Genomic DNA, 25,526 nt, shown 5'->3' on the forward strand with positions numbered 1-25,526 from the left:
CAAAAGAGGTCGGCAAGTTTAAACAACATTAGAAATTTGTGGAATAGTAATTTAATTTCCAGGTGGTAATACTCACGGTGCCGTTGAGATCAACGCAGGTGTAGTTTGTGCAGAAGTCCTTGGAGGTCCACACCTCGCCGATAAGTCGCAGCACGCCCTCGCTCACGCACGCCACCGGCTTGCACCGCCCGCAGCATTGCTCGCTCTTGTTCACCGAAGGTACGTATTCCCAGCCCTACAACGAACACAAATTCAATTTTTTACCTAACATTTTGTACACGCTATATATAATCATTTTTTTTATATCAATGTTTTCTTTAACTAGTCAGTGTCTTGCTCTTTGCTGCTTTTGTGTTCTGCTATTCAAACACACAGGAGTAAATAACAGTCGAATGTCCCAACATTCATATAAATTTGAAACTCACCGGTTGACAATCGTCGTCGCAGCTTTGCACGGTGGTCACCTTCTCCAGTTTACCGTCCTCTGCGCGTGAGCACTGGTACGACTCGCATGCGTCTGTCGGCGATGTCCAGTTTTGTCCAACCTACGACAAACAAGATATTAAATTAATTCTAAGAATATATTTGATTACGTCCAATAGGTGATTTACTTATTTTCCCCAAGTTTACTTGCCTTTGATATTAACATTATATCTCTCCGTTGCCGATCCACTTTCCTATTGGTTTTTCAATATCTGAATAGTTGGGTAATAAAAAAGAATATAAATCCGTCTTACCTCGTATATTTTATCATTCACCCGGCAAGCAACAGGTTTGACTTTAGGACAGCATTTGCCTTCTATCTTTTCTTTTGTCAGGACAAACTGCTTTTCCATAGATTCACTTATTTCCGGACACGTCTCGTTGAAGCTTTGGACTTGTAGCTAAAACACAAACCACAGAATTTGTCAGATCTTAAATTCTACGACCGCGAATAGACCCGAGTTTTTGAGGATAAGGGGAGACGAAATAGACTTTTTGTGACTGTGCTTAGAGACGAAAAGAAGGAGCCTTTGTGAGTGAGATAGCCTGCGAGCTAACTATCAATAACTTTATTAGTAAATCCTTTAGTTACTAGATACTATTATTTAGATTAATAGTTTCTTCCAAGTGTTTATACTCACTGTTCCGTTGAGATTGACACAAGTGTAATTGGTGCAGAAGTCGGCCGAGGTCCACACCTCACCAATGGGGTGTAGACGACCTTCACACACGCAAGCCACCGGCTCACATTTGCCGCAACATTGCTCGCTCTTGTTCGCCGATGGTATGTACTCCCAGCCCTGAATGAACAAGTATAATTAAGTATAGGTTATTAATGAATAGCAAAAATAATATATAGGCGTTATAAGATAACATTGTAGATATTTTTTCTTTCTTATTATCCACTGCGGGATTTTTTTCCACCAGAGGACCAACTAGTCTTATCTGTATACTGTTCGTAAGAAACGGGATTCTTACCACGATTAGGCTGTTTGAGCTCCCCGTGAACCCGTGAAGATGGCGCATGCAACTGTGCCGAAATATCGGGAGCTCAAACAGCCTAATCGTGGTAAGAATCCCGTTTCTTACGAACAGTATATTAATAAAAACCACGAAAGTTTGAAGTTATATAGTCTTATCTGAATAAATTTTGGATCTCTCTTTTTACCAGAAGACTGCCTAACATAAAGTTAATCATAGATTAAAATAGTTTGTTTGTTTATATTAACAGTGTTATACTGACCGGTTGGCAGTCGTCGTGGCAGTAGTGTACGGTGGTGAGTCGCTCCAGCCGGTCTCCGGAGCGCGCACACTCGTACGACTCACACGCGTTAGTCTCAGACGTCCAGTTCTCACCAACCTAAAAATAGCTCATTTATCATAAGATCAAGAAATTAAAAAAAAAAGATAATTAAAAGCCAATTACTTCACACTGAATATGTTGGCGATGTGTAATGTAATGTTCACCTGGTAGATCTTGTCATCGACGCGACAGGCGACAGGCTCGACCTTAGGGCAGCACTTGCCGGGCACCTTCTCCTCTGTCAGCACGAACTGCTTCTGCATCTCTTCTGATATCTTCGGACAGGTCTCGTTCGCGCTCTGCACTTGGAGCTGAATGGAAATAAAATTTTACTTTAGCCATTAATCATTAAAGTACCTTTAAATTCACTAAATAAGACTTTTTCAATTTGATTTCTGAACTTGCAAATTAGAGTTTAAACAAGTTATTCCTAGTCAATTTGTGATCATTTGTCGATGAAGGCGTAAGGCCTAGTTTAAAGAAAAATATTGTATTCAAAATAATGAGCGATAGTATACTTACGGTTCCATTAAGGTCTACGCAGGTGTAGTTTGTACAGAAGTCAGGTGAGGCCCAGGTTTGGCCGATGGGGTGCAGTGTGTTCTCGCACACACACGCCACCGGCTTGCACTTGCCACAGCACTGACCGCTGTTCTCCTCAGCTGGTACGTACTCCCAACCCTGAGTAATTAATCAATTCGTTAATTAAGACAAAGACTAGACTATCTCCGAGGATAAATGCACAGTTAAATTTTCTTTTTCTTAGTCTAACAACACACTATTAGATTTCATGAATGTTATATTTGACTTTATATAAAGCGAATAAATTGTTATTTTCTTGATATCTATTTTCACAAAAGAAGTCTATTCATCTATTTTATTTACCGGTTGACAGTCATCGTCGCAGTATTGTTGTTTAGTGACTCTGTCGAGTTGTCCCTCGCCAACTTTCACACACTGGTATGTCTCACAGGGGTTGTCGGGCGATGTCCAGTTCTCGCCGACCTGTAATCATTCATCAATTTAATTTTTTGTGACAAAGGTTTGAATGCTTAGATCGTTTCAAGCTTTTGACATAGATACGAAAAACGATATTGTGTACCTTCATCTGGGTCAGGAGGTTTCAATCGTAAATTCGATGTAATCTGCACTTTTTAAAGACCTACTAATTTTTTGAGATGCGTTTTCACCTTGTATACGTGGTGTTGGTACCGGCAGGCGGCATGCACAGTGCGCGGGCAGCACTCGAAGGGCACGGGCACCGACTCCAGCACAAACTCCTCGCTGGTGGCCAGCGGCGGACATTCGGTGATGCTGCACTGCGACACCGCGCCCGCGGACTCCGCGCTGCAGCGGCACGAACGGCACGGCCCGTCCAGCCACACCGCATCCACCTGGGTATACGGAAACACGTATCAGTAATAGTGCTTTGAAACATATTTTGCTAAGAATAACCTTATGAATTTTATGCATAATGTACTCACGTCCTTTAACACGCTTTGCAGCACTTCCCTTGGCTTCTCCCCACCTCTAGGCGCTGCCTCCCACTCCAGTTTAGCAATGCATTTATCCTCGGGCAGTACTGCAAAAAAAAATTAAAAATTAGCTTGATAATTATCAAATTTTTAACTACTCTTTCGTCAGCAGTCCATCGCAATACTCGGTACTTACCGCACTTGTGTTCTGGACAGCATTGTCCGGGTCGCTCAGTAGTGTTGAGTTTATGGAATTCCGGGCATACAGGCGGCTTGGGGCAAGAGTCGCGGCGGCAGACGAGCTGGACGCGCGGGCAACAGCCGCTGCTGTCGACCACTCGCTCCATGCCAGGTTCCATTATTTCCACCTCGCTGTCCGGGGGAATGGCTTCGCACTCGCTCGCCGGTTTGCACTCTGTTAACATGATCGACATATGGAATTATTTCATATTTAATAATTACATTATTTTTATACTATGTTATCTTTTACGACTTACCGCATGAAAACTCTTTACATCCGCTGGGCGTGTCTTTCTGTTTCAACACTTGACCGAATCCGCACTCCATCTTCTTTGGTTCTTCGCAGTGTTTCTCAATCGGTTTCGGTACTAGAAAGAATAACAGAAATGGCAAATAGAAGATTGAGTACGATAGGGGTCAACCGGACGTAATAGTTGTCAGGAAAAAAGATTTAACCGTGGTATAACATTGTCTTACCGCACATGTACTCTGGGCAGCATTGTCCGGGTTTGGCGGGCTTGGTGACCAGGTTCTCGTGTTCACCACACACTGACACGGTGCATGTTTGTTTAACACACGACACGTGCGCCTCGTTAGATTCCACCAGTTTGCTGCACGTGCATTTAGTGCACGCATCTTCCTGTAATATGAAGAGTATTTAGTAATTGAGGTCAATTCTTGGACTAAGTTGATTTGTGATGTACTTAAAAATGTATTTCATGCACTTACTTGCCACTCATCGCCTGTGTAATGTTCTTTTTTGGCGTCGCAAGGGAAGCACTTATTGGGTTCTATACACGTGTTGTTCACTCGGACCTGCAACAAAGCGATTTGAGTTTAAAGATTTTATAAACCTTTTATTTTTTGTTGGTCTTATTTATTGATATACATCCTAATTGGACTTTTCTTCTGATCCAAAATTAATGTAATGTGCAGAAATTAACTTAAAAATATGTGAAGTTAAACTTGCGATAGTCAATGTTGTCGTCTGAGTGTTACCTTTCCCTCGGGACAGAAGCAGCCAGCGACTGGGAATGTATCGCATTTCTCCGGATTCTTCTCGAGAATGTCGTTGTTGTCGCAGGTACGCTCGCAGTCGACGCACTCTCGGTATACCATAGGGCTCTCACTGGAAATTAACACAATCGATCTGATATTCAACCTATCCAGTTTATTGCTTCGAAGTGTTTTGAGTAACATTACTTTATTATAAATTATAATTAAGCTATAAATGACACTGACCAAGGGTATGGACAGAGTTCCTCATTGCGCCACTGCAGACAGACGCCCTGGCGGCGGCACTCGGCGGCGTACGTCTCCAGCGAGGGGCAGACATCTGTCGTGTTCCACGCGCAAAGCTCCTCCTCGCACTGCGCTATGTACTCCGCCGGATCGACCAACGCGTGACACTGTGCACAAAATACAACTTTAAAATAAAGTCAATGTAACTGAATTTGGTTCTTGGTGAGATTCTAATGGTGTATATCATGTAAACACTTTCCTTCTTCTTTTCCACTTTATGTGGATCGGAAAAAGTTTCAGTCTTCCAAATCGGCCCTTCTCCCGTCAATCTTTTCTTGTTTAATTTCTTTTGTTCATCTTTTTTCGGCCTAAATTATGTCCACCACATTCTTATCTGATCTAGACTGTTCTACTAGTACAAGAATAAGGATAAAGGATTCAATGTATACTGACCTCTCCAAAGGTCTCGACGTTGTTAAGGACGAGACAGGGGTTGTGCTCCGGCGGCAGGGGTTCGCAGACAGGCTCGGGCACGAAGTCGCCGCAGACCATCAGCACCGCCTCGTTCAGGTCCGACAGGGTGTCTATATCTGCCTGCCAGCTCTTACCGTACTGAAAGCAAAAACCGCAAATTAGACAAAATTAATCAAAATTAAAAAAAAATCTAGTCGTTGAATGTTTACTTAGATATTTTTATGAATACGTCTATGAGTATAGTATATTGAGAAGATTTGAAACAATAATATTGAATGAAGGTATAAGTACCAATTCAAAGTCATCAGTGACGGTGCCGTTGCTGGTGATGAGTTTATCCTGGTATCCCATACAAACGCCGCACAGACCCTCCGTCTGGTTTGCGTACTGGTACGACGGCACGCGGACTGAGAATTCCAACTTAGCTCGCAGCACTGACAACTGAAAAAGAATAATAATAATTATGTATACTTGAATAGTTATATAATGTTTATTTAGTTCTTTAAACGTTAATGCTAAAATATGAACTTGGTCCCTCGAGTCGGATCTTAATAAACAAATACTAATGTTAGAGTAAGTTTATAGGAGAGGGACCAAGTTCATAGGATAACTACATTAATGAAATGACACGATATTAAATGTAGATATTTTAAATAGTATGTAACAAACCTCCACATGTATGTCGGGTAGCTTGATTGTGACGTCTTCGCCGTTAACCTTAGTTATCTCAGCCCATTCGTTCTTCAGCGGATACTTGAACACGGGCTCGCCGTTTATAGTTGTTTGAATCTGAATTAAAAATATGTTCTCTATATGATGTGATAATCAATATACAAATGCCTACACGAGGAGTAACAAGAAACTCATGTTATTATTTGAAGATATAAGTTGATTAAGGATACGCTCATTATGCATCTACACATATAATTGTGTAAATATATGCTGTCAAATTCACTTACCATGTTTGAATAAGACTCCTTGGCAATGCGAACAATGTTCTTTTCGTAAATCAAATGGATTGCTTTGGTGCAAACAACACCTTGATTGTCAGCACACGGTTCATTTGTTACGTAAACCTGGAAGACAAATTATAATATTGGGTATATTATTCGCAGAATTAATGGAAAATCTTTCTAAAAATAAAGGTTTTCTTTGTAAAATAAACAAATAATCTGGTCTATCTTTATTTAACTCTCTACGTTCTTTTGGATATTGAACGAAAAAAAAAATGCATTTTTACCTGATACTTGTGATGTCCGGTCTCATTTCTGTCTCTGGAGGCGAGGTAAGTGCAGTTGCCGAGGACAGGCATGTCATCACCTTCGAACGTTACATACTTCGCGGGCGATCCCAAACCGTGGCAAGTACCTTGAAATATCAGACGTATTATGATTTGAAGGATAGGTGTAATTTAGTTAATAGTTACTCTGACTTCTTTAATAAAAAAATAATCAATTGCTTACTTCATTCTTTACTTTGATTGCCATGATTTGACGAAAATGTGTTATGCTTTTTTCAACACATATAAATCAGGGGAGGGATTCTACATAGATTTTACAAAGAATTAATTATGTGCATATTCTCAAGTGTAGATGCGGTCAAAGTTTTTTTGCACTTCCTTAAAGTTTCTTACAGTCTAAGCAATCAGTGGGCGCGATACACTGGTCGCCCTTTCGTAGACGTCCCTCCGGGCAGTAGCAGCCGGGGAAGCAGAGGCCGTCCTCCTGCTGGCTGCCGCTGCTGCCGGCGCCGGCACCAGCACACGTCGGCTCGCTGCGGCGCCGGTAGCAGTCGTAGTGCACCAGCGGCGCAGCGCACTCCGCCGCTGTAACACATTCAACAAGGTTGTCAAAAATTTTACATGATTAAAAATAAAATTAATTTTTATAATAATGTGTTCAATTAGAAAAGAAACATCGAATTTTGTAGCAAAATAGTGAGTTAAATCTCTACATACGACAATTCATATTCATTCTCCAGCTCTGTATGTCGAGGTCTTTGTCGGCGGCGAGGCACTCCGCCACCAGCTGCTCCACGAACTTGCACCTGCACTCCTCCTCTGAGCGCTTGGTGCCATTCACCACTTGCTCAGCGCACTCGCACACCTTCTCCAAGCAGATGGTCCGCCATTTGTCCAGGTTAAGGACCTTGGCGCACTGAGAGATCGGTTCTTTCCTGTCAAATATTCGGTGCTTAATAATCTAATAGAGACAGTAAACTTTCATCAATTTTAATATCAATTTGGAATTTGTATGACTTACGTAAGGACGTCGCACATGTCCCAACATTTCTTTTGTTCCTTGGGCGGTATAACTTTGGGCTGGCAGGCATCGGGCTTGAGACCGGGCTTAGCCCAGGACCTGCCGAACTGGTCGATGCTGACCGCCTGCTGGCCGCTGGGCAGGCGGCGGTCGTTGCTCGCGTCACCATCGTAAGCACCGCAGAGACCGTCCACGCCACCCAAATGTGTCTTAAGCAGCTATATGTAACATTTTATTATTTAACCAGAAAGAAAACATAAAATGCAGGTGTTAAAGATAGTTCAAGTTAAATTTCGAAAGATTAATGGAAAACTTACCCCAAGTTTGATATCACCATTAGTAGAATACAAGACGGTGAAATTATATTTCCTAGATTTAATAGACACGCCGTTGCCAAGGCGGTCGACATCGAAGCTGTTCTTCTGGAAGCAAATCTTCCGAGTCTGCTCCACTGTGTACTCGTAGTTGTTGTATTCTATCATCAGATTTGGCTTCACGAGGATCAACTGGTCGTCTTGGAGCACCATCAAATGATTCACGCAACCATCGGGGCGGCACTTCTTGCGGACTGAAATGATCGCAATAAAAATTATGTTTTTGGGCTGATGATGATGATTTGCAAAATCGACTAAGTTAACTTTAATTAAATATGTTGTAATTTTAACTTGAGATAAACTTGATGTTATCGATAACAACATTTAACGAAGTTGGAAAAGATTTGGAGAGAATTTTTGAACAGTTTATGAAGTTAGACAGAAGCAATGTGTCTTGTTCATTTTTCAAAAGCGTGTATATCTTACCAATAACTGTCCAGGCGTCGAAACGGTTGTCCCTAGCGAGGATGTGGAAGCAGATGTCGTACTTGTACTCGACGCCGTCGAAAGTGTTAAAGGTTCGCCCCGTTACATTGCAGTACACCGGCCGCTCCACAGGGGGCACGCACACGTACCTGTGGACATAACACAACATTGTACTTCACAAACTGACCAACATCGACCAAGACCGCTGCCCATAGACATTCGCAATTGCAGATGCGTTGCCTACCCTTAATCTACGAAGGAGGAGACGCACAAAAAGAGAATATTTAACCTTCCTATGCCTATTCCCCTCCATTTAATCCATCTCCCCTTCCCATCCTTTCCTTGTAAGAAAAGGGGTGGGAAGGGTAAGAGGACTAAAATTAGGCCTCCAAATATAAGACCATAAAATTTGCAGCTCTTATTAAATTCAATTAATGATTTCTCGTTTGACGATACTTACTGTGGACACTTATGGACTTCGGTTGGCACACTTTCCAATTTGAGTGAGTAGTGTTGCGGGCAGAGAGGGGCTGAACAGATGAGGGGCGGAAGGGTGGAGCCTGGTCTTGGCGGTGGGGGAAGTTTTGGAATGCACTTAAATTGCGGGCAGACTTCCTTAGACGAGGTGTCTTTCGTTAACGCAGGCTTGTCCAGTGAGAATGCTTGATTTTGCTGCGGGAACTTCGGTCGACCTGAACAAAATATTCTCAATTTAACACGTCATTTATCAAAACCTGGATCGTTTTTATGATGGCTTAAAAATTTCCGAATACTCAAGTGACTTAAGTGACGTTTAATAGAGTTGTAATTTTGACTAATGATAATGATAATGATAATGAAATGATATACAAAAAAGCTCACAATTAAGATCCTTGTTTCCATCTGCAAAAAGTACAATAGTGTGAAAGTACGTACCAAAAGGTGTATATCCGCCCTTCGAAAATCCGGTCTTGGAGAATCCACCCTTAGAGAACTTCCTCCCGTTCCATTGCTTTGCTCCCGTTTGATACCTCTGGTAGGAATATCTTGGCCTTGGAGGCGGCAGGTCAGAGGTCGACGATCTTATGTAATTAGGACGGCTTGTTGTATATTGGACAAAGTAACCACGCGGGCATTCCACTTTGGGACATTTCACAGCTGAAAATCAAATATTTTCAAAATGAAATTTTGTTACCTAAGTTTAAATTTTGGTTACAACTATGTAAACCTGAACTATCTTTATTTTCGGTAAGTTTTTTAACTCTTGTAACATTTTTTCATTAACTGCTATTATAAAATTAAAGCTTGATAAATACTGCTGCGTGTTACATATACAAGCCATATAAATAACTTTATTTAAATGCGAATAACTTAATATGCTTACAATAACTATACTTAGAATAACGTTAAATTTTGAATGTAATATTACACTTACATACGTATATACATAATGAAATAGATAATTTATTTACATTTTATTATATAAGCCATAAAGGAACGAAATATAACAGCCAATTGATATACTTGCATTTTTAGGCTTATATATGTCATTGAGTACTTTCATTTACCTATGTTTTTGCCCTCGTTCTTATGTTCTAGAACAAGAGTTTTTGGTACCTTCTCTAAAAGTGGATGAAAACTTTCATAAATTGTTGCAACTTCTTTTACTTTCTTACGGCCTGTTAAAAATATGCTTATATAAATTTTGTATTTGTTAATTTGCCAATTAATCACGTTGTTTTTAAAGCTCTAACATAATAATTACACAGCGAAAATAATTACTAAGACGGAAGATTCTAGAAGAGATGACATACATATGTATTTATGCGTTTTGTCTTTGAGGGACAACTTAATAGATTTACTAAAACTAACTGCCGTAGTTAGTTTCAATGGGAGTCCCTTTGCATAGATTAAGTGATAAAAATCTTTACCAAAGACTGCTTAAGTAATTATCAAATGATTTTGAATGTAGCAGAATATTCTGATTGTGCTTACGTAATGGTGTTTGTGTGGTGGTGGTAGCAGGCGGTGTGGCACCGGCAGTAGGCACGGCGGTGCTGATGAACGTGGGCTCTGTGACCGTGGTTTTAATCGCGGTACTGGTGATACAATCGCGCTCGTCGTCGCCGCAGTCCTGCAGGCCGTCGCACCACTTCTCCAGCGGCAAGCACAGTGCGCTCGTCGGGCAGATCCTTGTGCCGTCGGGGCACGCCTCGCATGAGCATTCGCATGTCGACGTTGACAATTTTGGTACCATATCCTGGTATAATTAAGAGTTACTATACTAAATGTTATAAATGCGAAAGACTGAACGGATAGATATGTGTTATCAAGTAACGGTAACTTAAAAACTAGAGGTTCTGGATAAATTTTAGAACAGAAATTAGTCCGTTATATAAATCGCGTGACACAGCTAGTATCGCTAAAAATTTGCAGTGCCTAATATTCTTAAAATATGTCTTTAGATTAAAAGCCGTGAACGTAACTTACCGGACCACACTTGCACTCCTTGATGGGCTTGCAGTCGGTGATGCCACCCAGCTTGCACATGCACTCGTCGCACTCTGTGCCGCGGAAGATAGAACCGACCGCGTACCTGAGAATATAACGTACTTAGAATCAAATTCTGGGGAAGTAGGTATGCATCGATTGATGTAATGTGGTTACTTGACTGCTCTCAAGTGTCGTGTTATCTACGAAGTTTGAGTCGATAATTTTAAAAGCAAAAAAGAGAGAGGGGTTTCGCGTTAGAATACATAAGTCATTTAGCTTAATAACATACTACCACTTTAGATTAAGTATTTGCTGAGAGATACGTATGAACATTCAAAGATAATCTTACGTCATAAATCCTTCGACGCATGGACATTGGTCTCTCGTAACGCAGGCCTCGCCGTCAAAGTACTGGAGTTCTGTGCAATTGCAGGCGGTCGGGCGCACGCCCGGACACATCTCGCACCCGCTACTGCTCGGAGCGGTCGGCGTTGGCGCGGGAGATGTCATTGCTGAACAAGTTAATCGTCTTAAAAGCCGTTAAGTAATGTCAAAGTTAAAACTGGATTAAGGGATAGGATAGGACTTATAAGGTTATTATTATTGTCTAGGCCATGTATCAAGGTATATTAATTTAAATTTACATTAAAAAAAACATGACCTATCCTAATTAAAACTGTTCTTAAGCAAAAAAAATGATTGCACAAATGGCTTTATCTATCCCAATGATTACCAATCAAGCAATTTGAATAATAAAAAAAAATATTTTCAAACTTACGGTAAGGTTCGAAACATCCGATAGGCTCGACTCTCATCTCCATATTACGGTTCCACTTGATGGGCACAATCTTTAAGTATTGAGCGCGTATCGGAGGCCGGAACTCGGTTGTCACCACGGTGTCGCTGTCAAAGTTGGCCGGGAACTGCTTAACATCCCCGAGAATGTCTACCATTGGACTGAACGGCAGCGACAAGTTACATGAGAACAGCACGTTGTACGCGGTCACCCATCCTGTAACCCCGCCCTTGGTCTTGATGCCGGTTATATTGCGTGGTGCCATGAAGTCGAACTGTGGACAAAATAGTTATTTACTGATTTTGGTAAACATTCTTACCAAAATGGTATTGTTCCTAATGAAAATAAAATATTTTGATATACTCATTATTCTGGTCAGCTTATTGTAGCAATAAGAAGTGATTTGTGTCGAAGTGTCTTTGAGAGTTTCGGGACGCCGTCTAGATTTTAAATGTTTAGGTTTTTTAAGTGCTTTATCACTAACCTTGATCCATTGTCCAGGAGTACTGTAAGTTGGACGCCATCCTCTTTCTCCATCGAGCTTCAAGAACGGTCGCGCGTCATTGTTAGAGGACACTTCAATGTTGTCCAAAGGTAGTTCGGCGTCTAAGCCCATAGCATCTGTACACTGCATTGGCTCGGGCTGGAAAATGAGTTTACATTCAATTTGGTTCCTTTACAGTCCTACTGAAGAGTCCTTAAATGAGCTACCCTAGTGTACTTCAGCGGTTATTATTAGTATATAAGTTTACTAACTGCCACACTCAACAACTGAGTGTGGCAGTTACTAAAAATAATTGCCCGCTCAGGGAAGCGCTTAACGTATATTTCTCATACTAAATCTACACAAAGGCAGACCATCGATAATATTGACTATACTCACAGTTGTGACTGTGGTGGTAGGCGTCGGCGTGGTAGTAATTGGTTCCTCACAACCGATGAGCTCCAAGCGTACTGCGATACCATTGTGCCACGTCAGCGGTCGAATGCGGATGAATTTCGCTTCGATGGGTGGCTCGATCATTTGTTGCAGGGGTTCGTTGCTATCAACTGGTCCTCGGAAGACCTGATACGAAGATTACATTCTATTAAATAGTGCATACATTTTATGCGGTGAACAAGAACAAGAAACAAGAAGAACAAGAAAGCGCTATGATTTAATATGGTTGGATAAGAAAGAGGATATGCGTAAGGAGGAATTAATACAGGTGTGACTGCTGATAGAAATTTATGGAAAAGTAGTTCAAATTGTATTTATCCTCTGAAGGAAAATCGGCTGGAAGATAATAGTGTAAATAAAATGTTTCTTTTTTTTTAAATCAAGATTATTTAGTGGAATACCTTGGGTTTACCATCGGGACCATCGACAGTAGAGAAGACGCTACCATCATCGCCATACATGACTTCATAGCTGGTGACGTAATGATCGAACACGGGGCTGCCTTGCATTAACACGCCGTAGACAGGCTCCCGGTGAGGGAACTCGACTTGTATGTATTGATTGGTATCCATTGTCTTTGGAGTCCAGCTGGCACCTGAAATAAAAAAACAAGTACTTACATCATTGGGTAAAGGATAATTTTGCGCCCTGAAACTATGAAAGAGTATTTCAATATGATTAATGTTTAGGTAATTTTATCATCAAATAAAATAAATTTAACCTTTACTGAAATAGACCAGCTAACTTATTACTAAAAACTTTTTCTTATCTTCTCGAAGTCTAGCAATCGTTTTTAAATCTCACCCGATATATCTAATGGTCGACCGTTTAGTTCTGCGTGTTGTGGTTCATACAAGGGACTAGATGAAGAGCTGGCGGTGAATGCAGACTTCGGTAACGGTTCCGCGTGCCATAAAAGATTTTTGTACCTGTTATAATTGAAGGTAAATTATTATATTAGCAAACTGCATCAAATTATTATTTAAAATAATTAACACATCAAAATTTTAAAAGGAAAGTAAATTCGTTAATTAAATAAAATAATAAATCTACTATAACAGATTTTAATGTAACTAAATCGATTACGATTTATGATACTTACTTAGCAGGATCACATCTTGGTGGTGGCGTGTTCGTAGATTTGATAATAAGTGGCGTTACCGTTGTAGGTACAGTAGTTTCTAGAGACGGTTCCGTAGGGGCGTGAGTTGTTCCTTCTGTGGTAGATAATGTTGTTTTGGGTGGAAGAGTTGGTGTCGGCGTGACTTTAACCGTAGTTGGTGTCCAAGTGGAAGAAATTGTCACTGTAGTGGGCTTGGTCGGTGCTATGGTGGAGATTGTAGCGGGAGTGGTTTTGGGTTCGAGGATATAGGTCATATGTGTAGGCCCAACTGAAGTGAAGATGGAAACACAGTCAGTCGTATCACAGTGTAAGGCGTTGTCGAGACACTGGCATTTCTCGCAGCCGTGGACCACAACACCGCCAGGCTGAACAGAAAAGTAAAAATAAATGGTAAATAAATTTTAGACACAGAGCTTTTTATTACGTATTGTTAAATATCAGTGTTCTTAAGTACCTTGATTCTATGTCCTTCGTCGTAACAAGTGCAGTCCTTGATCGGTACACAGGTCTTGTCATCGCGCCATTTCGAACCGAATTCGCACTTTACATTTGCAATCGACTCGTCGATGCAGGCTTTTACACATTTCTGTAAAAAATAATGCAAATTAATAAATTAAATTAACTCTCCCCATGTATTTGCTATGGTTTCATCTAAAATATTCGACAATTCGCTTCATCTCTCGGCTAAGACAATCGTAGAATAAAAATATATTGTATCTTACCTGTCCCGGTAGACATTCTCCTCTCTCCCGTAAAGTCAGCAGGAAGTGTTCGCACAAGTTGTCGCAGGGGTACGCGCAGGAAGAGAACACATGACCTGGCGGGCACACGGGGCTTGTCGGTAAAGGAGGGGTAGCTGTAAAGCAAATTTGCATAACACTTGAAAAGATTTGGTTGGTTTATCAAGGAAAAAATAACTATTTTATAACTGTATTGTACACTCAGATAAAATTCAAAATAAGGAACCTTACCTATCGTAGAAGAGGCAGTTGTAACAAATGATTCGGACGTCACAATTTTCGGAACTGAAAATAGTTATTATTCATTTTAAATTATAAAATATTTATATCATAACGTGCAATATAATGTGGTTACCAGCAAATATTTGAACGGATGCACGCGAAATACCGAAAAGCTTACCTCTAGGAGATTCGGTGGCGGTGATCCCGGTAGGCGCTGTCTCTTCAGCTGCTAAAGTCAGAAAGGTTATTGAAATCCGATACAATACGTTTTTATTTAAATCGTACTCATGTTTAAAATAATAATTGAGAATGTAATAAATAAACTTACAGATTCATTAATTTTATAACTACTTAAGTATGTCGAACTTAACAAGTATAATGATAGTGATGATAAACTACCCCAGGAATGTAACGTGATTTGAAAACCAACATTCGATCAATTAAAAGACCAAGGCTTCTAAGAATGCCGTGCAAAGCTTTCTTGTACAAAAATGTGGTGAATACCAGGTGTAGCAGCTGTGGTGGTGATTGGGTGCTCGCACTCCGGTCTCACTGCGTACACGGCCTGGGGCCAGTCGCACACCATAGTGACAGGGTTGTATAGTAGACCCTCTCCGCACTGCTTGAGCACGGCGTGCGGTTCCTTTGTGGTCCCCACCTCGGGCGTGCACTCGTAGAACTTACTGCAATCCTTGGGGTGCGGGTGGTTGGGGTGAGTGCTGTTCATGCATCGGAACGGCTCTGTAAGGATGGACGTTGCTTTCGTATTTTCTAGATAACTCTAAGTGGTATTTAATAAATAAAGCTTTTAGCGAGTTTTCCCAGATAGGATGAATTAATGAGGAACCGAGGACTGAATTATAACGATGAGAAATAAATTGATCTATGACGCTTATAGTGAATTCCAAGACAATGCACAAGGCAGCAAGGGACATGGACTAATTAATATAGTATAATTGTGATGACTCTGGAAAGATTAATTTTGTACCTTCACATTCGCAATATACGCGTATCTCGAAGTCAGGGCAGACGTCCTCTGGTACGCGACAGACCAGGCCCTGCTCCAGGCTACATTCCACGTTAAGCCCCGTCTCCTTGGCAGTTTTGTGATCTGCGACGGTGCGGCATTCGATCTTCTTCATCATATCTGGCTTGCACATAGGTGCGCCTACCACCTAGAGTTAACAGTTTAGATTTAAGTATCAAATACTGTCACTAATGATAACACTTATGTACATAAGTTTTAAGTTACTGGAGAATTAGAAAGGTTTAGGACTAAAAATAAGTGTTTATTATTACCCGACTGACAAGAGTGTTATGTTTTACGCGCGTAAGTATGTTTGTTTTCAGTCAGTTTAATTCAATAAAAAATTAAAAACCTTTGTTTCAAAATGCAGCCAAGAGATAGCGCCATTTCCTCAATTAAAAGGCTTTTTTAAATCAAGGTTAGGTTATTAAATATTTTGAAGATATTTGATTTTATATTTTTCTCACCAGTTCGTTGGGTCGAGGCAGGGGTTCGTTTTCTATGGAGGCACCGTCGGGTGCGATCTCCGCCGGTCCTCTGTTGAGCCACGGCGTCCATCCGGTGACGCAGCCTAGCGGCTGGTCGTGCGGCTTCGGCGATGTAGGGGGACCCGACGGTGTTGTCTGCTTGACAAATGTAATATTTTATCTTCATAAAGAAAATGCGATAAGCGACCATCTCTATACTTTTGAGTAAAAGTGTGGATTCACCATCTATTGTATGTGCAAACCTGGCACTATCTGATTAAAATAGTCAAGTTGTTAAAAAGCCACGACCACACTCACATCAGTTGTAGGGCAAGGTTGTCCGGAGCAGACTTTGGTCTTTTTGGAGCACGTGCAGGTGTGGCAATCATCCGCCTCTATGACGTCACCCTCAAGGACCTCCCTGCCGTCCTCCAGGGTCATGCAGACGGGGCGGCACTTGGCGCGCGGGACACACTCTGTCAGCGAGCTGTTGGAATACACCGTGCCTTCGGGACACGTCTTGTTGGCCTGGCAACCTTGAATTAAAAGTACATGTATTAGTGCCAAGAACTGACCGCGAATGGTCAGAATTTCTTCTTGTAATAGACACAAATAAGGTAGTTTTTTATTGACGGTATACCTTCTATGCAAGTCTCTTTCTCACAGACGGCCTTCACTTTATCATAGTCGAGCATGTTGTCGCAAGTCTCGGGCGGGCAGGGTGACATGCACGAGTTGTAGTTACTGCACTTGGCGTCGCACTGCATCGCTGCACATGTGTATTGAGAAAGGTTAAACTTGGTATTTTCCCTACAAATACTCAGTACAGTAAAATTTCTTCAGATATTGATAAAATAAATTGATTACTGGACAATTTCAATGGAACTGAGTTGCATAATGGTGCGCCGACTTACGGCAAAGGTCCTGCTTGCGCCAGTCAAAGGTGACTCCCCGTGCGGCGCAAGCGTGCGCGTAGTTAGCTATGGCGGCGCACGCGCAGCGGCAGTCATCACCGGCGTCGCACGCGCACGCGTCCGCCTCGCAAGCGCGCACATGCGCCTCCACCGGCACCTCCGCGTGGCACAGCGAGAATGGGAACCGCTTCAGCGCTCCACAAGTGGCTGTCGCCCACTCTTTGCGCTGTGGTCGTTGCTTGCAGTGGTCCTGAAACATTGATAATGTAAATGATTTCAAGTAGTAGTCGTCGTCGCCTACTTAATATATGGGTAAAAGTATTTTTCTAATGTACATAATAAAATAAATGAAGCATTTTTACCGCTACTTCTTGAGGCTTAGGACACGTTGGCTTCAGTTTCCAGGAGTCGGCAAATATAAGAGCGGATGTTTCGGCGAAGCCTCCGCCAGATGGCGTTTGGAAGTCGTCGCGCATGTCCGAGTTGTAGTTACCGCATAAACCTTTCACCTGTGAAAAATGACTTCAGTTGTAGGAGAAAAGCGAGCTTACCAGGCTAACCGTGATTATTTGTATAAGCTTCTATAACAACTGACCCTGTTTTGCCACATAGCGTCGACCTTGACGTAGACGCGTAGCTCGCGGTCCCACTGCAGGCTCATGCCCAAGCTGGACACGTCAGCGAACACGTACGCGCCCGCGATACGTAGCTTTATCCTAAACATATCGAAAGAAATAAAGAGCTGCATTCTAAACTTTTAATAATTCATCAGATCGCATTAACTAAACAGCATACCTCTTCAAATTAGTGGCATCAGGTAATGGTGCTCCCTGTGAGAGTGAGATGGACTCCTCGCTGCCGTCGGTGTTGGTCACCCTGAGGGTTACCGATTTGGAGCAGGTAGCGCCAGTTGTTCCGCACGGGACGTTCTGAATATCAATAACATCTTATGTATTCTAAGTCCACAACTATAACTCCGTTTTATACAGAATCTAGAAACATAGTGGTGCGAAACAGATTTATCGACATTATCACATATTTATCGACATAGTATACTTAGTTACTAGACTAAAAGACATAAAAAACTTCATGATTGTAGATATAACTGATGGGTGCTGTAATATAGGTTATATTAGTCATTTGGTGAATACTTTTTTAATTGGGCTCAGTAGTAATTGCGATACAAATTTATCTTCATGTGAACTTGTAGATATGTAGATAATAAACCTGAATCTCGACACTGAAGCCATCTTGTCCGTCCAGTGATCCCTTAGCGAGGAGGTATGTGCAAACGCCTTCAAAGTCGTAGTGTGTGCCGTCGAATGTAGCGAGGTGGGAATCGCCCCATGCGCTGCAAACGCCAGAGCAAGCGCGCGCGCTGCACGACCAGCTGCCGCTTTTGCACTCGCTATATGAACACAAATTCCATATTCAATATGCTGGCAAGCATAGATATTCCTTAACATTTTTTTCTCGTAACCCCATTTCAAAAACAGACCTAATGTTGATAGAACAGCATTAGTTCATTGGTTTATCGTCCAATTTTTAATGTATAGGACGTATTTTCGAATCCTATTTGTTTATCTATGAAACTGCAAAGAAAACACGTATCGTTTTCTATTTAAATATGTACTTACATCAATTTAATTTAAACAAACTTACGTAATTAAAAAGTATCTAGATCATTTAATTTTAAGTTATGCTAAACAGGTTTATGTTTGCGTAATAAATGCTTTGTAACATTGTGACGTACTTATGTAACTTTTATGCGCATGGAATTTAATTTAGAAATATAACGTTTATATTTGTTTTATTTTAAAGATTACCAGAAGGGGGCGTAGCTCAGATGGTAGAGCGCTCGCTTAGCATGCGAGAGGTACCGGGATCGATACCCGGCGCCTCCAATAATTTTTTTTTTAATTTTGTACAAATGTGTATTAATTCATATCTTCAGTATTCCTTAGATACCATTAAAGATTTTTTTGGACATGGAGAGAAAATAGAAAAACATATTAAAGTACTTTAATATAAGTGAACATGCATTTACAAAATACAAAAAAAAAGTTGGAGGCGCCGGGTATCGATCCCGGTACCTCTCGCATGCTAAGCGAGCGCTCTACCATCTGAGCTACGCCCCCTGATAGTGGAATGAATGAAAATAGTGAAGAAAATACGTGGACTATTTTTTTCATTTTTGACATGTTTTTACGTCATAAAAACTCAATCGATTATCATTAAAAAGCGGACACAAATTACAAAGCATACACAAAATACCTCATACCTCTGCCTCTTTTATCACGAAACTAAAAATGAATTGAAGCATCAACGCGAACCAAGCTATAACCAGCTAGGTACTCGTATAAGAACACAAACAGTTCGTGAGTCTTCCTGCATGGCTCAATGAAAAAATTATAACGTATGTCAACGTAAACTCACCATGTATTGCATTCTTCTTGCATCTTTTCTCCGTCAGCATAGCTCCTGCCACCGTGATGGCAGGGGCAGTTGGTGGGCTGCACGCACTTGCCCGACCCCGTGTCTAGCACGAAGCCCTTCTTGCACTGGCAGCCCGGCCGGCACTCGCTCGCACGAGTCATTGGAGGTAGATGCATATTCTGCGCATTCGAATATATCATTTAACTAAAAGGATACTCGATTAACTGAAATAATGACCAAATTCTACAGAACAATAATTTCAAAGAAAGAATACAAACAATTGATTATTATAATTTCATTTAGAGTTTACAATTGCAAATAATCCCATTGTGATATAATATGTTATCGTCACATTGTAAATATCGTCAGTTTTTAATTTCACTAGGCATACGAGTAATTTGACAAGATGTGAACTGACCTTGCAGGTAAGTGGCTCCGCTAGTTCACACGTAGTGAACTCTCTATGCTGCAACGAGCTGCAATTACTACGAAGGTCCTCCGCGGGCGGGTATCGCAAGATCTCCTCTGTCGTGGCCGGCGTGCAATCCCATCTCGCACCCACGCATGTACTGTACACAATCAACTGGACATTAATCTCTCCTATTTCCCAAGTTTTTTTTTTTAAATATAATTCAAAGCAAGTTATGTACTTACCAAAGTTCGCGCTCTCGTCTGCCGGCCCTTACTTCTTTGTATCCGGGCTTGAACTCCATACCCTTGTGGAAGCAGGGGCACAGTGCGATGGGCACACACACGTTGCTGCTGTCCAATACCTGGTAGTCATTAACAATTAAAATATGAATAAAACAACGTAAAGTGATTTATGTGCAAATTTCGTTAAATAGTAGACCGGATTAACTGACCTGTCCAGTGGGACAAGCGCATCCCTCCACGCAAGTCGGCTTGCACGTGCTCTTAGCGGTGAGGGCTACGTCTGTACAAGTCCGCAAACAGCTGTCCGCACATACTGTGTACTCCTGGCCACCGGTGCAAGATAGCTCTGGAAACACCGAATAATCACTTGCTTGCACTCGGTGCTTTGATTTTACGTAATTTAAAAGTCGTTCTAAAATATTTTGATCGTTAGAAAATTAGTGACCGTTATCTAATTTTGTATCTTTCACTCGATTCGAGAATATACTTCAGTTATTGGACTAAAAAAAAATTGGTAGTTTTATACTCTTCTCTGGAACTTCCCAAGCTACAAATATTATGATTGTTCGAAATCAAGTAAAAAGTTAGTATTTAGAACTGACCGCACTCTTTGACGTTATATCTCCACTGCACGTGCTGTCCGCTGGCCGCGCACGCCATGGCGTAGTCGCCGAGCATAGGGCACAGGCAGCGGGACACGTCGCCGCTACACGCGCACATGTCGTACAGGCAGTTCTCGTAGTATGGCTGCACATCCACGTACCAATGGCAAGCTGGAATTTGATTGACCATCAAACCAAAGTTTCCTCATAGTTTCAATATAGGAAATTAAACTACTAGCGTATCACTCCTATCCCATTTATCAATCGTTGCAAATTTCTGATACAGTCGAATTAAAAAAAAACTTCTCAATAGGACTTACATTCAAATAATGCACTCTTCAATATGCTGCAGTATTTCTCAGCAGCTTCTTTGTTTTCTACATTGGCATGGCAAGGATTCTCTGGTTCCTTGGTGGCGATATCGTTACAGAACTCCCTTGTCTTCCATTTGTTGGCAAATGCGAAAGCCGATTGTTCCACGTCTCCCTCGGGTGTCAGGAAATCGTCTTTTTGATTCAAATTGAATGTTCCGCAAAGACCCTAGTGATCATTATATAAAAGATTTAAAAAAATAGTTCCAGTATGTGGATGGAGAAGAAAAAAGAAATAAAACAGGGAGCGTTTGACAATTAGGATTGAAAAATTAAAAAAAAATGCCTATATGTTCTTTCAGTGTTCACAAATGTACCAAATTTCATCAATATTCATGACACCACAGACAATGCAACAAATGTCCGTATAATATTAGTATAATGGAAAGTTAAGTAAGATATCAAACCTTTGTGTGTTGATGGAATTCCGGTGGAACATCTACGAACACTCTAGTATTGCCATCCCACCATAGGTCTACCTTGATTGGTAGTTGAACTGCAACAAAAAAAAGTAAAATAATATAATACAGTAGGTGTTTGTATTCTCAAACTACATTAGAAAGCCCACAAAGGTATTTTTTGGTTCTCATATTTAAAAACAAACTATCGTAATTTAACCGATTACCAATAAGTTAAAAAATTGTTACTACATATTTATTTTTTTATTTTAAAGTTAAATTATTTTTTTTTGCTTAAATTTTTAATTTACCTATGACAAATAAGGAAGACGCAGCCCTGATCCTGATGTCGCCGACATTGACCGGCAGCGCGGAGACTTCTTTACCGTTGACGAGGATGAAGCCGCCTTGCTTCATGTGTATGTTGGCCCCCTTGTAAACTATGCTAACTGCTTTCGTGCACGATGGCTTTCCTTCGCCTTTGTACGGCGCCAGGTTCATAGCCTAAAATTGATCAAATAATTTACAAACTACTAGCTGTCGCTCGTGACTCTATCCAGACGGTATTAAAAAAAACTTAATTAGTAGCCTATATATTCTTCCAGATTATGTATTACATCAATGCCAAATTTAATCAAGATTCGTTGAGCCGTTCTGGAGATATCTTTCAACAAACATCCATCCATCTAAACTTTCCCATTTATAATTTTAGTAATATACCTTCTTACATTTAAAATGATAGCAACAAAGTGTTAAGTCATTAAATGTCATGTTTTATGTTTTATTACTGGAAGTTTTTTTCATATCTAATATTAAGAACTGTAAAGTAAATTAACATACCTCAGTTATTGATCCTGAGCAAGCAACGTTTTCAACTTCAATGGTAACATTATCAGTCTGTAGTAGTGTGTAAGTGCATGTCCCCATAAAGTCGTAGCGTAGCCCATCGAATGTGGTGTAATGTGGGTCGCCGACTGCACTGCACCGCGCACCGCATGGTACTTGAGTACAAGTCCACTCTCCAGCTTGGCAAGTGCTATAAACACATTTCATATTAAAACCAGTTTTAAGTTATATACAAATTGGTTTGTTTCAATAGAATCCTTTGTAAATAATTAATATTTTGAGAACAAAATAAACTTACCAAGTATTACAGCTCTTTGGTATCACTGTTCCGGGCTTAAAACTTTGATTTCTAATTCTGCAAGGACATTCGGATTTAGGGATGCACCGTCCACCTTCCAATAAGAGTCCTTCAGGGCAGAAACAACCTTCGACACATGAATTATTGGCCGAAGTTGATGGTGCTAGAGGGAAAGCACAGCTGGGCTGCACATCGGGACCGCATGCTTTATAAACCTTGCCTTCAGGACACTGCATAGCTGAAAGAAAATATTCGTTAACCTTCAAAGACTCAAAGATTCTTCTACGTTACCGATCACTTAATATTGTTTATTACTTACGACACGTCTCAGAGTCTCTCCAAGAAACCATCTCCTCGATTCCATGTCTAAGACATTCTTTCGCGTACACGGATACTGTTTTGCAAGCACATTCTTCTGGACCTGGATTTATATGGATTAGGTAAAACGGAGTAAATTTATAACATTAATATTTGCCTACGATAAGAAAACATACTTAAACTAGTTGTGCATGCGCAGTAGTCCCATTGACAGGCTTCCAGGAGAAGAGATACATCCATTACCTGCAACATTGAAGTTACTGTAAAACTTTTGTTCCTTATATTTTCATACTAATAAATTCATAATCATAATACTTTTTGTCATATTTTGTATGCCTAAACCAAATATCACGAAGGAAGCTGCAGTATATTATAGTACTTAATTATAATCTTTTATATCTTAGAGCCTTTAATACATAGTAATAGAAATGCTACCTCACCTTAGAGCATTTCCGGAACTTATCTTTACTAAAGACTTTATTGCAAAACTGAATAGCTTTTCTCATATCAGCATCGGTTTTAGAAGCGCACGCAGTATTTTCTGATGGATTACTTTCACAAACGTCTACAACAAGAACAATATTTAATTAAAAGAAATTCAATTTTAAAATTATAACAGTCTTTGATCAATTTTACTGAACGTTAATCACATTATATTCATTTACCTCCGATCTTATTGAGTTGCCAAGAAGTGACCATCATAGATTTAGTTCTCGCTATCGTGCCATCTTTGATCAAAAAGTCGTTCTCTGGATTGCCATCCAATGTCCCACAGAGACCTTTGGTCTTATTCCATAGAAGGACTGAACCTTCGATAACAATCAAGTTCTGAAATTATAAATTACCTTAAAAAAATGATACATTGGTCACAAGTGTTACGACTTTATGAGAATGTTACTAACATTTGTGTCCCATTTTATAGTAACACCCAAAGCGTCGAGGTTAACGAACACTTGGTCACTGGGCATAGAGACGCGGATGCCCGGCAACGAGGCCGGCATAGGAATCAAGCGTTTTGTTGAACGAAACATCACAGCTCCTTCTTCTGGAACATTAAAAAGAGCAGAAATGAGTTACAGCTACAATGACACAATATATATAAGAATGTCTTCTATTCACTCCTCTTTTGGATAGCAATGATTTGTTTTTACTCTTGACTGTTGTAAATAATTCATGTGACATATTTGAAGATGCATTTGAAAAAGTAACTTCGATCAAATGACTTACCTCCAACACTAAGTGAATACATTTTATCGTTGATATAAACAACCAGCTCTGAAGGGCAGTAGGCAAAGTTCTTGCAATCTGGATGTCTCACTGCAACTGTGTATTTATCTTCTTCCGCATCACGCACTAGAATGTGCTGGCACGGCGACTGGAAACTGAACAAGAACACAAAATTTATTATTTAGTAATTAAGTTCTGATAGGCAGTACATGGTACTTTTTGATTTTCCTGATTATATCCTTCTTATATTATAGGAAATTATGTATTTTTGCTGGTCTATTATGCTTTTACCTGTAACTTAAATTTAAGAAGCTAAACAATGGAAACAATCCTGAATCTTGAATTTTTAAACTACATTGAATTTATAACGACTTACTTAAAAAATGTTTACCTGTATATTTTTCCGTCAAATGTCTTGTAGTGCATCCCGGCCCAGGTGAGACAGCTCCCTCCTTTGGGCGTCAAGTCTTGTACGACTATTATTTGGTTCGCTGGAGGGTTGTACTTGCCAGAGCCGAAGGTTGTAGACTCGTGGATAAAAGACTCAATTTCACTCGCAACATTGTTATCGGGAACATCACCCTACGGGAAGTAAATTTCATTTATTATTGGAAAAAAGTGTACCGGCATTTGCAACAATAGTCTACTGAGGTAATTGTACGAAGAATCGACATTATTTCTTATTGGTTAAATTACTTAATCCACGGAAAAAGAACGAATACTATGGAACTCTTATTTTGCTATTATTTTACTTACTCTATGAGGACCGCTGGGTCGGTTGCTAGGCGTGATTATAATCACCTCATCTGTAAGGGAGAAATTGTAAAATAACACAAGTTTTCTCATTACTTTCTAATGCTTTGATATGTCTCCAATGAGACCGAGTCACACGGAACATAATTTTGAACAATTAACGGTAAATTATTCTATAGTGAATAACCATGAAGTAAGGTGGTCTATACATACATAACATAACATAACTACACAGAGGTAGCTAAACCAAGCCTAGTATCGTAAAGAAATTTAGAGCCAAAGAAGAAAAAGAAGTTTAAATATATCGCGAAATTCTTGCAGGACTTACTGAAGGTACAGTGCGGTATGGGCTGTGGTAAAAAGACACCGGTAGAATAAAGGCAGGTGTACATGGCGGCGGGCGGGGAGCTAAACCCAGCTTGTGGAGGACAGCTCAACGAGCAGGAGAACCGCTCGCCGTCGCCCGAGCAGTTGTAGCCGCCGTTGAATGCCAGCTTGCGGATGTCGCAAGCGGTTGCCGCTAAAAATTGATATCATTGATGAAAAATTCAAATTAAATCACTGCATGCAAGTTGCATAACATTTAAAAAAGAAAGGAATAGGAAATTAATACTTAATATAGATTTGCGTACTCGATTATCGTA

General features: G+C 40.5%; 1 protein-coding gene and 2 non-coding genes across 3 annotated transcripts in view; 1 reads left to right on the plus strand and 2 right to left on the minus strand.

Annotated features, from left to right (window-relative positions):
* Positions 1–25,526, minus strand: part of LOC106720620 (hemocytin) — a 32,818-nt gene that overhangs the window by 3,281 nt on the left and 4,011 nt on the right. The window contains exons 6-75 of the mRNA XM_045686946.1: positions 25,211–25,402; positions 24,886–24,935; positions 24,521–24,711; positions 24,130–24,284; positions 23,805–23,947; positions 23,568–23,730; positions 23,343–23,467; positions 23,079–23,145; positions 22,904–23,005; positions 22,585–22,822; positions 22,281–22,476; positions 21,752–21,944; positions 21,450–21,538; positions 20,992–21,211; positions 20,672–20,842; positions 20,279–20,415; positions 20,070–20,188; positions 19,834–19,984; positions 19,416–19,594; positions 18,207–18,387; positions 17,775–17,908; positions 17,575–17,695; positions 17,342–17,488; positions 16,980–17,229; positions 16,706–16,834; positions 16,384–16,601; positions 16,066–16,221; positions 15,560–15,746; positions 15,076–15,312; positions 14,750–14,800; positions 14,581–14,634; positions 14,332–14,465; positions 14,064–14,195; positions 13,589–13,974; positions 13,291–13,415; positions 12,888–13,081; positions 12,430–12,612; positions 12,031–12,189; positions 11,529–11,820; positions 11,100–11,262; positions 10,748–10,853; positions 10,253–10,517; positions 9,194–9,415; positions 8,739–8,970; positions 8,279–8,427; positions 7,796–8,046; positions 7,479–7,696; positions 7,175–7,392; positions 6,851–7,042; positions 6,458–6,585; positions 6,177–6,293; positions 5,887–6,006; positions 5,509–5,658; positions 5,197–5,355; positions 4,744–4,910; positions 4,501–4,630; positions 4,231–4,317; positions 3,979–4,141; positions 3,759–3,869; positions 3,458–3,676; positions 3,271–3,368; positions 2,977–3,180; positions 2,672–2,791; positions 2,309–2,467; positions 1,951–2,097; positions 1,727–1,843; positions 1,125–1,283; positions 738–884; positions 426–545; positions 77–235 (exon numbers count right to left, since the gene is read on the minus strand). Of these exons, the coding sequence (XP_045542902.1) occupies positions 77–235; positions 426–545; positions 738–884; positions 1,125–1,283; positions 1,727–1,843; positions 1,951–2,097; positions 2,309–2,467; positions 2,672–2,791; positions 2,977–3,180; positions 3,271–3,368; positions 3,458–3,676; positions 3,759–3,869; positions 3,979–4,141; positions 4,231–4,317; positions 4,501–4,630; positions 4,744–4,910; positions 5,197–5,355; positions 5,509–5,658; positions 5,887–6,006; positions 6,177–6,293; positions 6,458–6,585; positions 6,851–7,042; positions 7,175–7,392; positions 7,479–7,696; positions 7,796–8,046; positions 8,279–8,427; positions 8,739–8,970; positions 9,194–9,415; positions 10,253–10,517; positions 10,748–10,853; positions 11,100–11,262; positions 11,529–11,820; positions 12,031–12,189; positions 12,430–12,612; positions 12,888–13,081; positions 13,291–13,415; positions 13,589–13,974; positions 14,064–14,195; positions 14,332–14,465; positions 14,581–14,634; positions 14,750–14,800; positions 15,076–15,312; positions 15,560–15,746; positions 16,066–16,221; positions 16,384–16,601; positions 16,706–16,834; positions 16,980–17,229; positions 17,342–17,488; positions 17,575–17,695; positions 17,775–17,908; positions 18,207–18,387; positions 19,416–19,594; positions 19,834–19,984; positions 20,070–20,188; positions 20,279–20,415; positions 20,672–20,842; positions 20,992–21,211; positions 21,450–21,538; positions 21,752–21,944; positions 22,281–22,476; positions 22,585–22,822; positions 22,904–23,005; positions 23,079–23,145; positions 23,343–23,467; positions 23,568–23,730; positions 23,805–23,947; positions 24,130–24,284; positions 24,521–24,711; positions 24,886–24,935; positions 25,211–25,402 (11,348 nt within the window). The remainder of the gene's footprint in view (positions 1–76; positions 236–425; positions 546–737; positions 885–1,124; positions 1,284–1,726; positions 1,844–1,950; positions 2,098–2,308; positions 2,468–2,671; positions 2,792–2,976; positions 3,181–3,270; positions 3,369–3,457; positions 3,677–3,758; positions 3,870–3,978; positions 4,142–4,230; positions 4,318–4,500; positions 4,631–4,743; positions 4,911–5,196; positions 5,356–5,508; positions 5,659–5,886; positions 6,007–6,176; positions 6,294–6,457; positions 6,586–6,850; positions 7,043–7,174; positions 7,393–7,478; positions 7,697–7,795; positions 8,047–8,278; positions 8,428–8,738; positions 8,971–9,193; positions 9,416–10,252; positions 10,518–10,747; positions 10,854–11,099; positions 11,263–11,528; positions 11,821–12,030; positions 12,190–12,429; positions 12,613–12,887; positions 13,082–13,290; positions 13,416–13,588; positions 13,975–14,063; positions 14,196–14,331; positions 14,466–14,580; positions 14,635–14,749; positions 14,801–15,075; positions 15,313–15,559; positions 15,747–16,065; positions 16,222–16,383; positions 16,602–16,705; positions 16,835–16,979; positions 17,230–17,341; positions 17,489–17,574; positions 17,696–17,774; positions 17,909–18,206; positions 18,388–19,415; positions 19,595–19,833; positions 19,985–20,069; positions 20,189–20,278; positions 20,416–20,671; positions 20,843–20,991; positions 21,212–21,449; positions 21,539–21,751; positions 21,945–22,280; positions 22,477–22,584; positions 22,823–22,903; positions 23,006–23,078; positions 23,146–23,342; positions 23,468–23,567; positions 23,731–23,804; positions 23,948–24,129; positions 24,285–24,520; positions 24,712–24,885; positions 24,936–25,210; positions 25,403–25,526) is intronic.
* Positions 18,811–18,883, plus strand: Trnaa-agc. Its single transcript has one exon. It is a non-coding gene; the product is annotated as a tRNA-Ala (tRNA).
* Positions 19,045–19,117, minus strand: Trnaa-agc. Its single transcript has one exon. It is a non-coding gene; the product is annotated as a tRNA-Ala (tRNA).

Source organism: Papilio machaon, chromosome 4, assembly GCF_912999745.1.
Source record: "Papilio machaon chromosome 4, ilPapMach1.1, whole genome shotgun sequence".
Lineage (NCBI taxonomy): Eukaryota > Metazoa > Arthropoda > Insecta > Lepidoptera > Papilionidae > Papilio > Papilio machaon.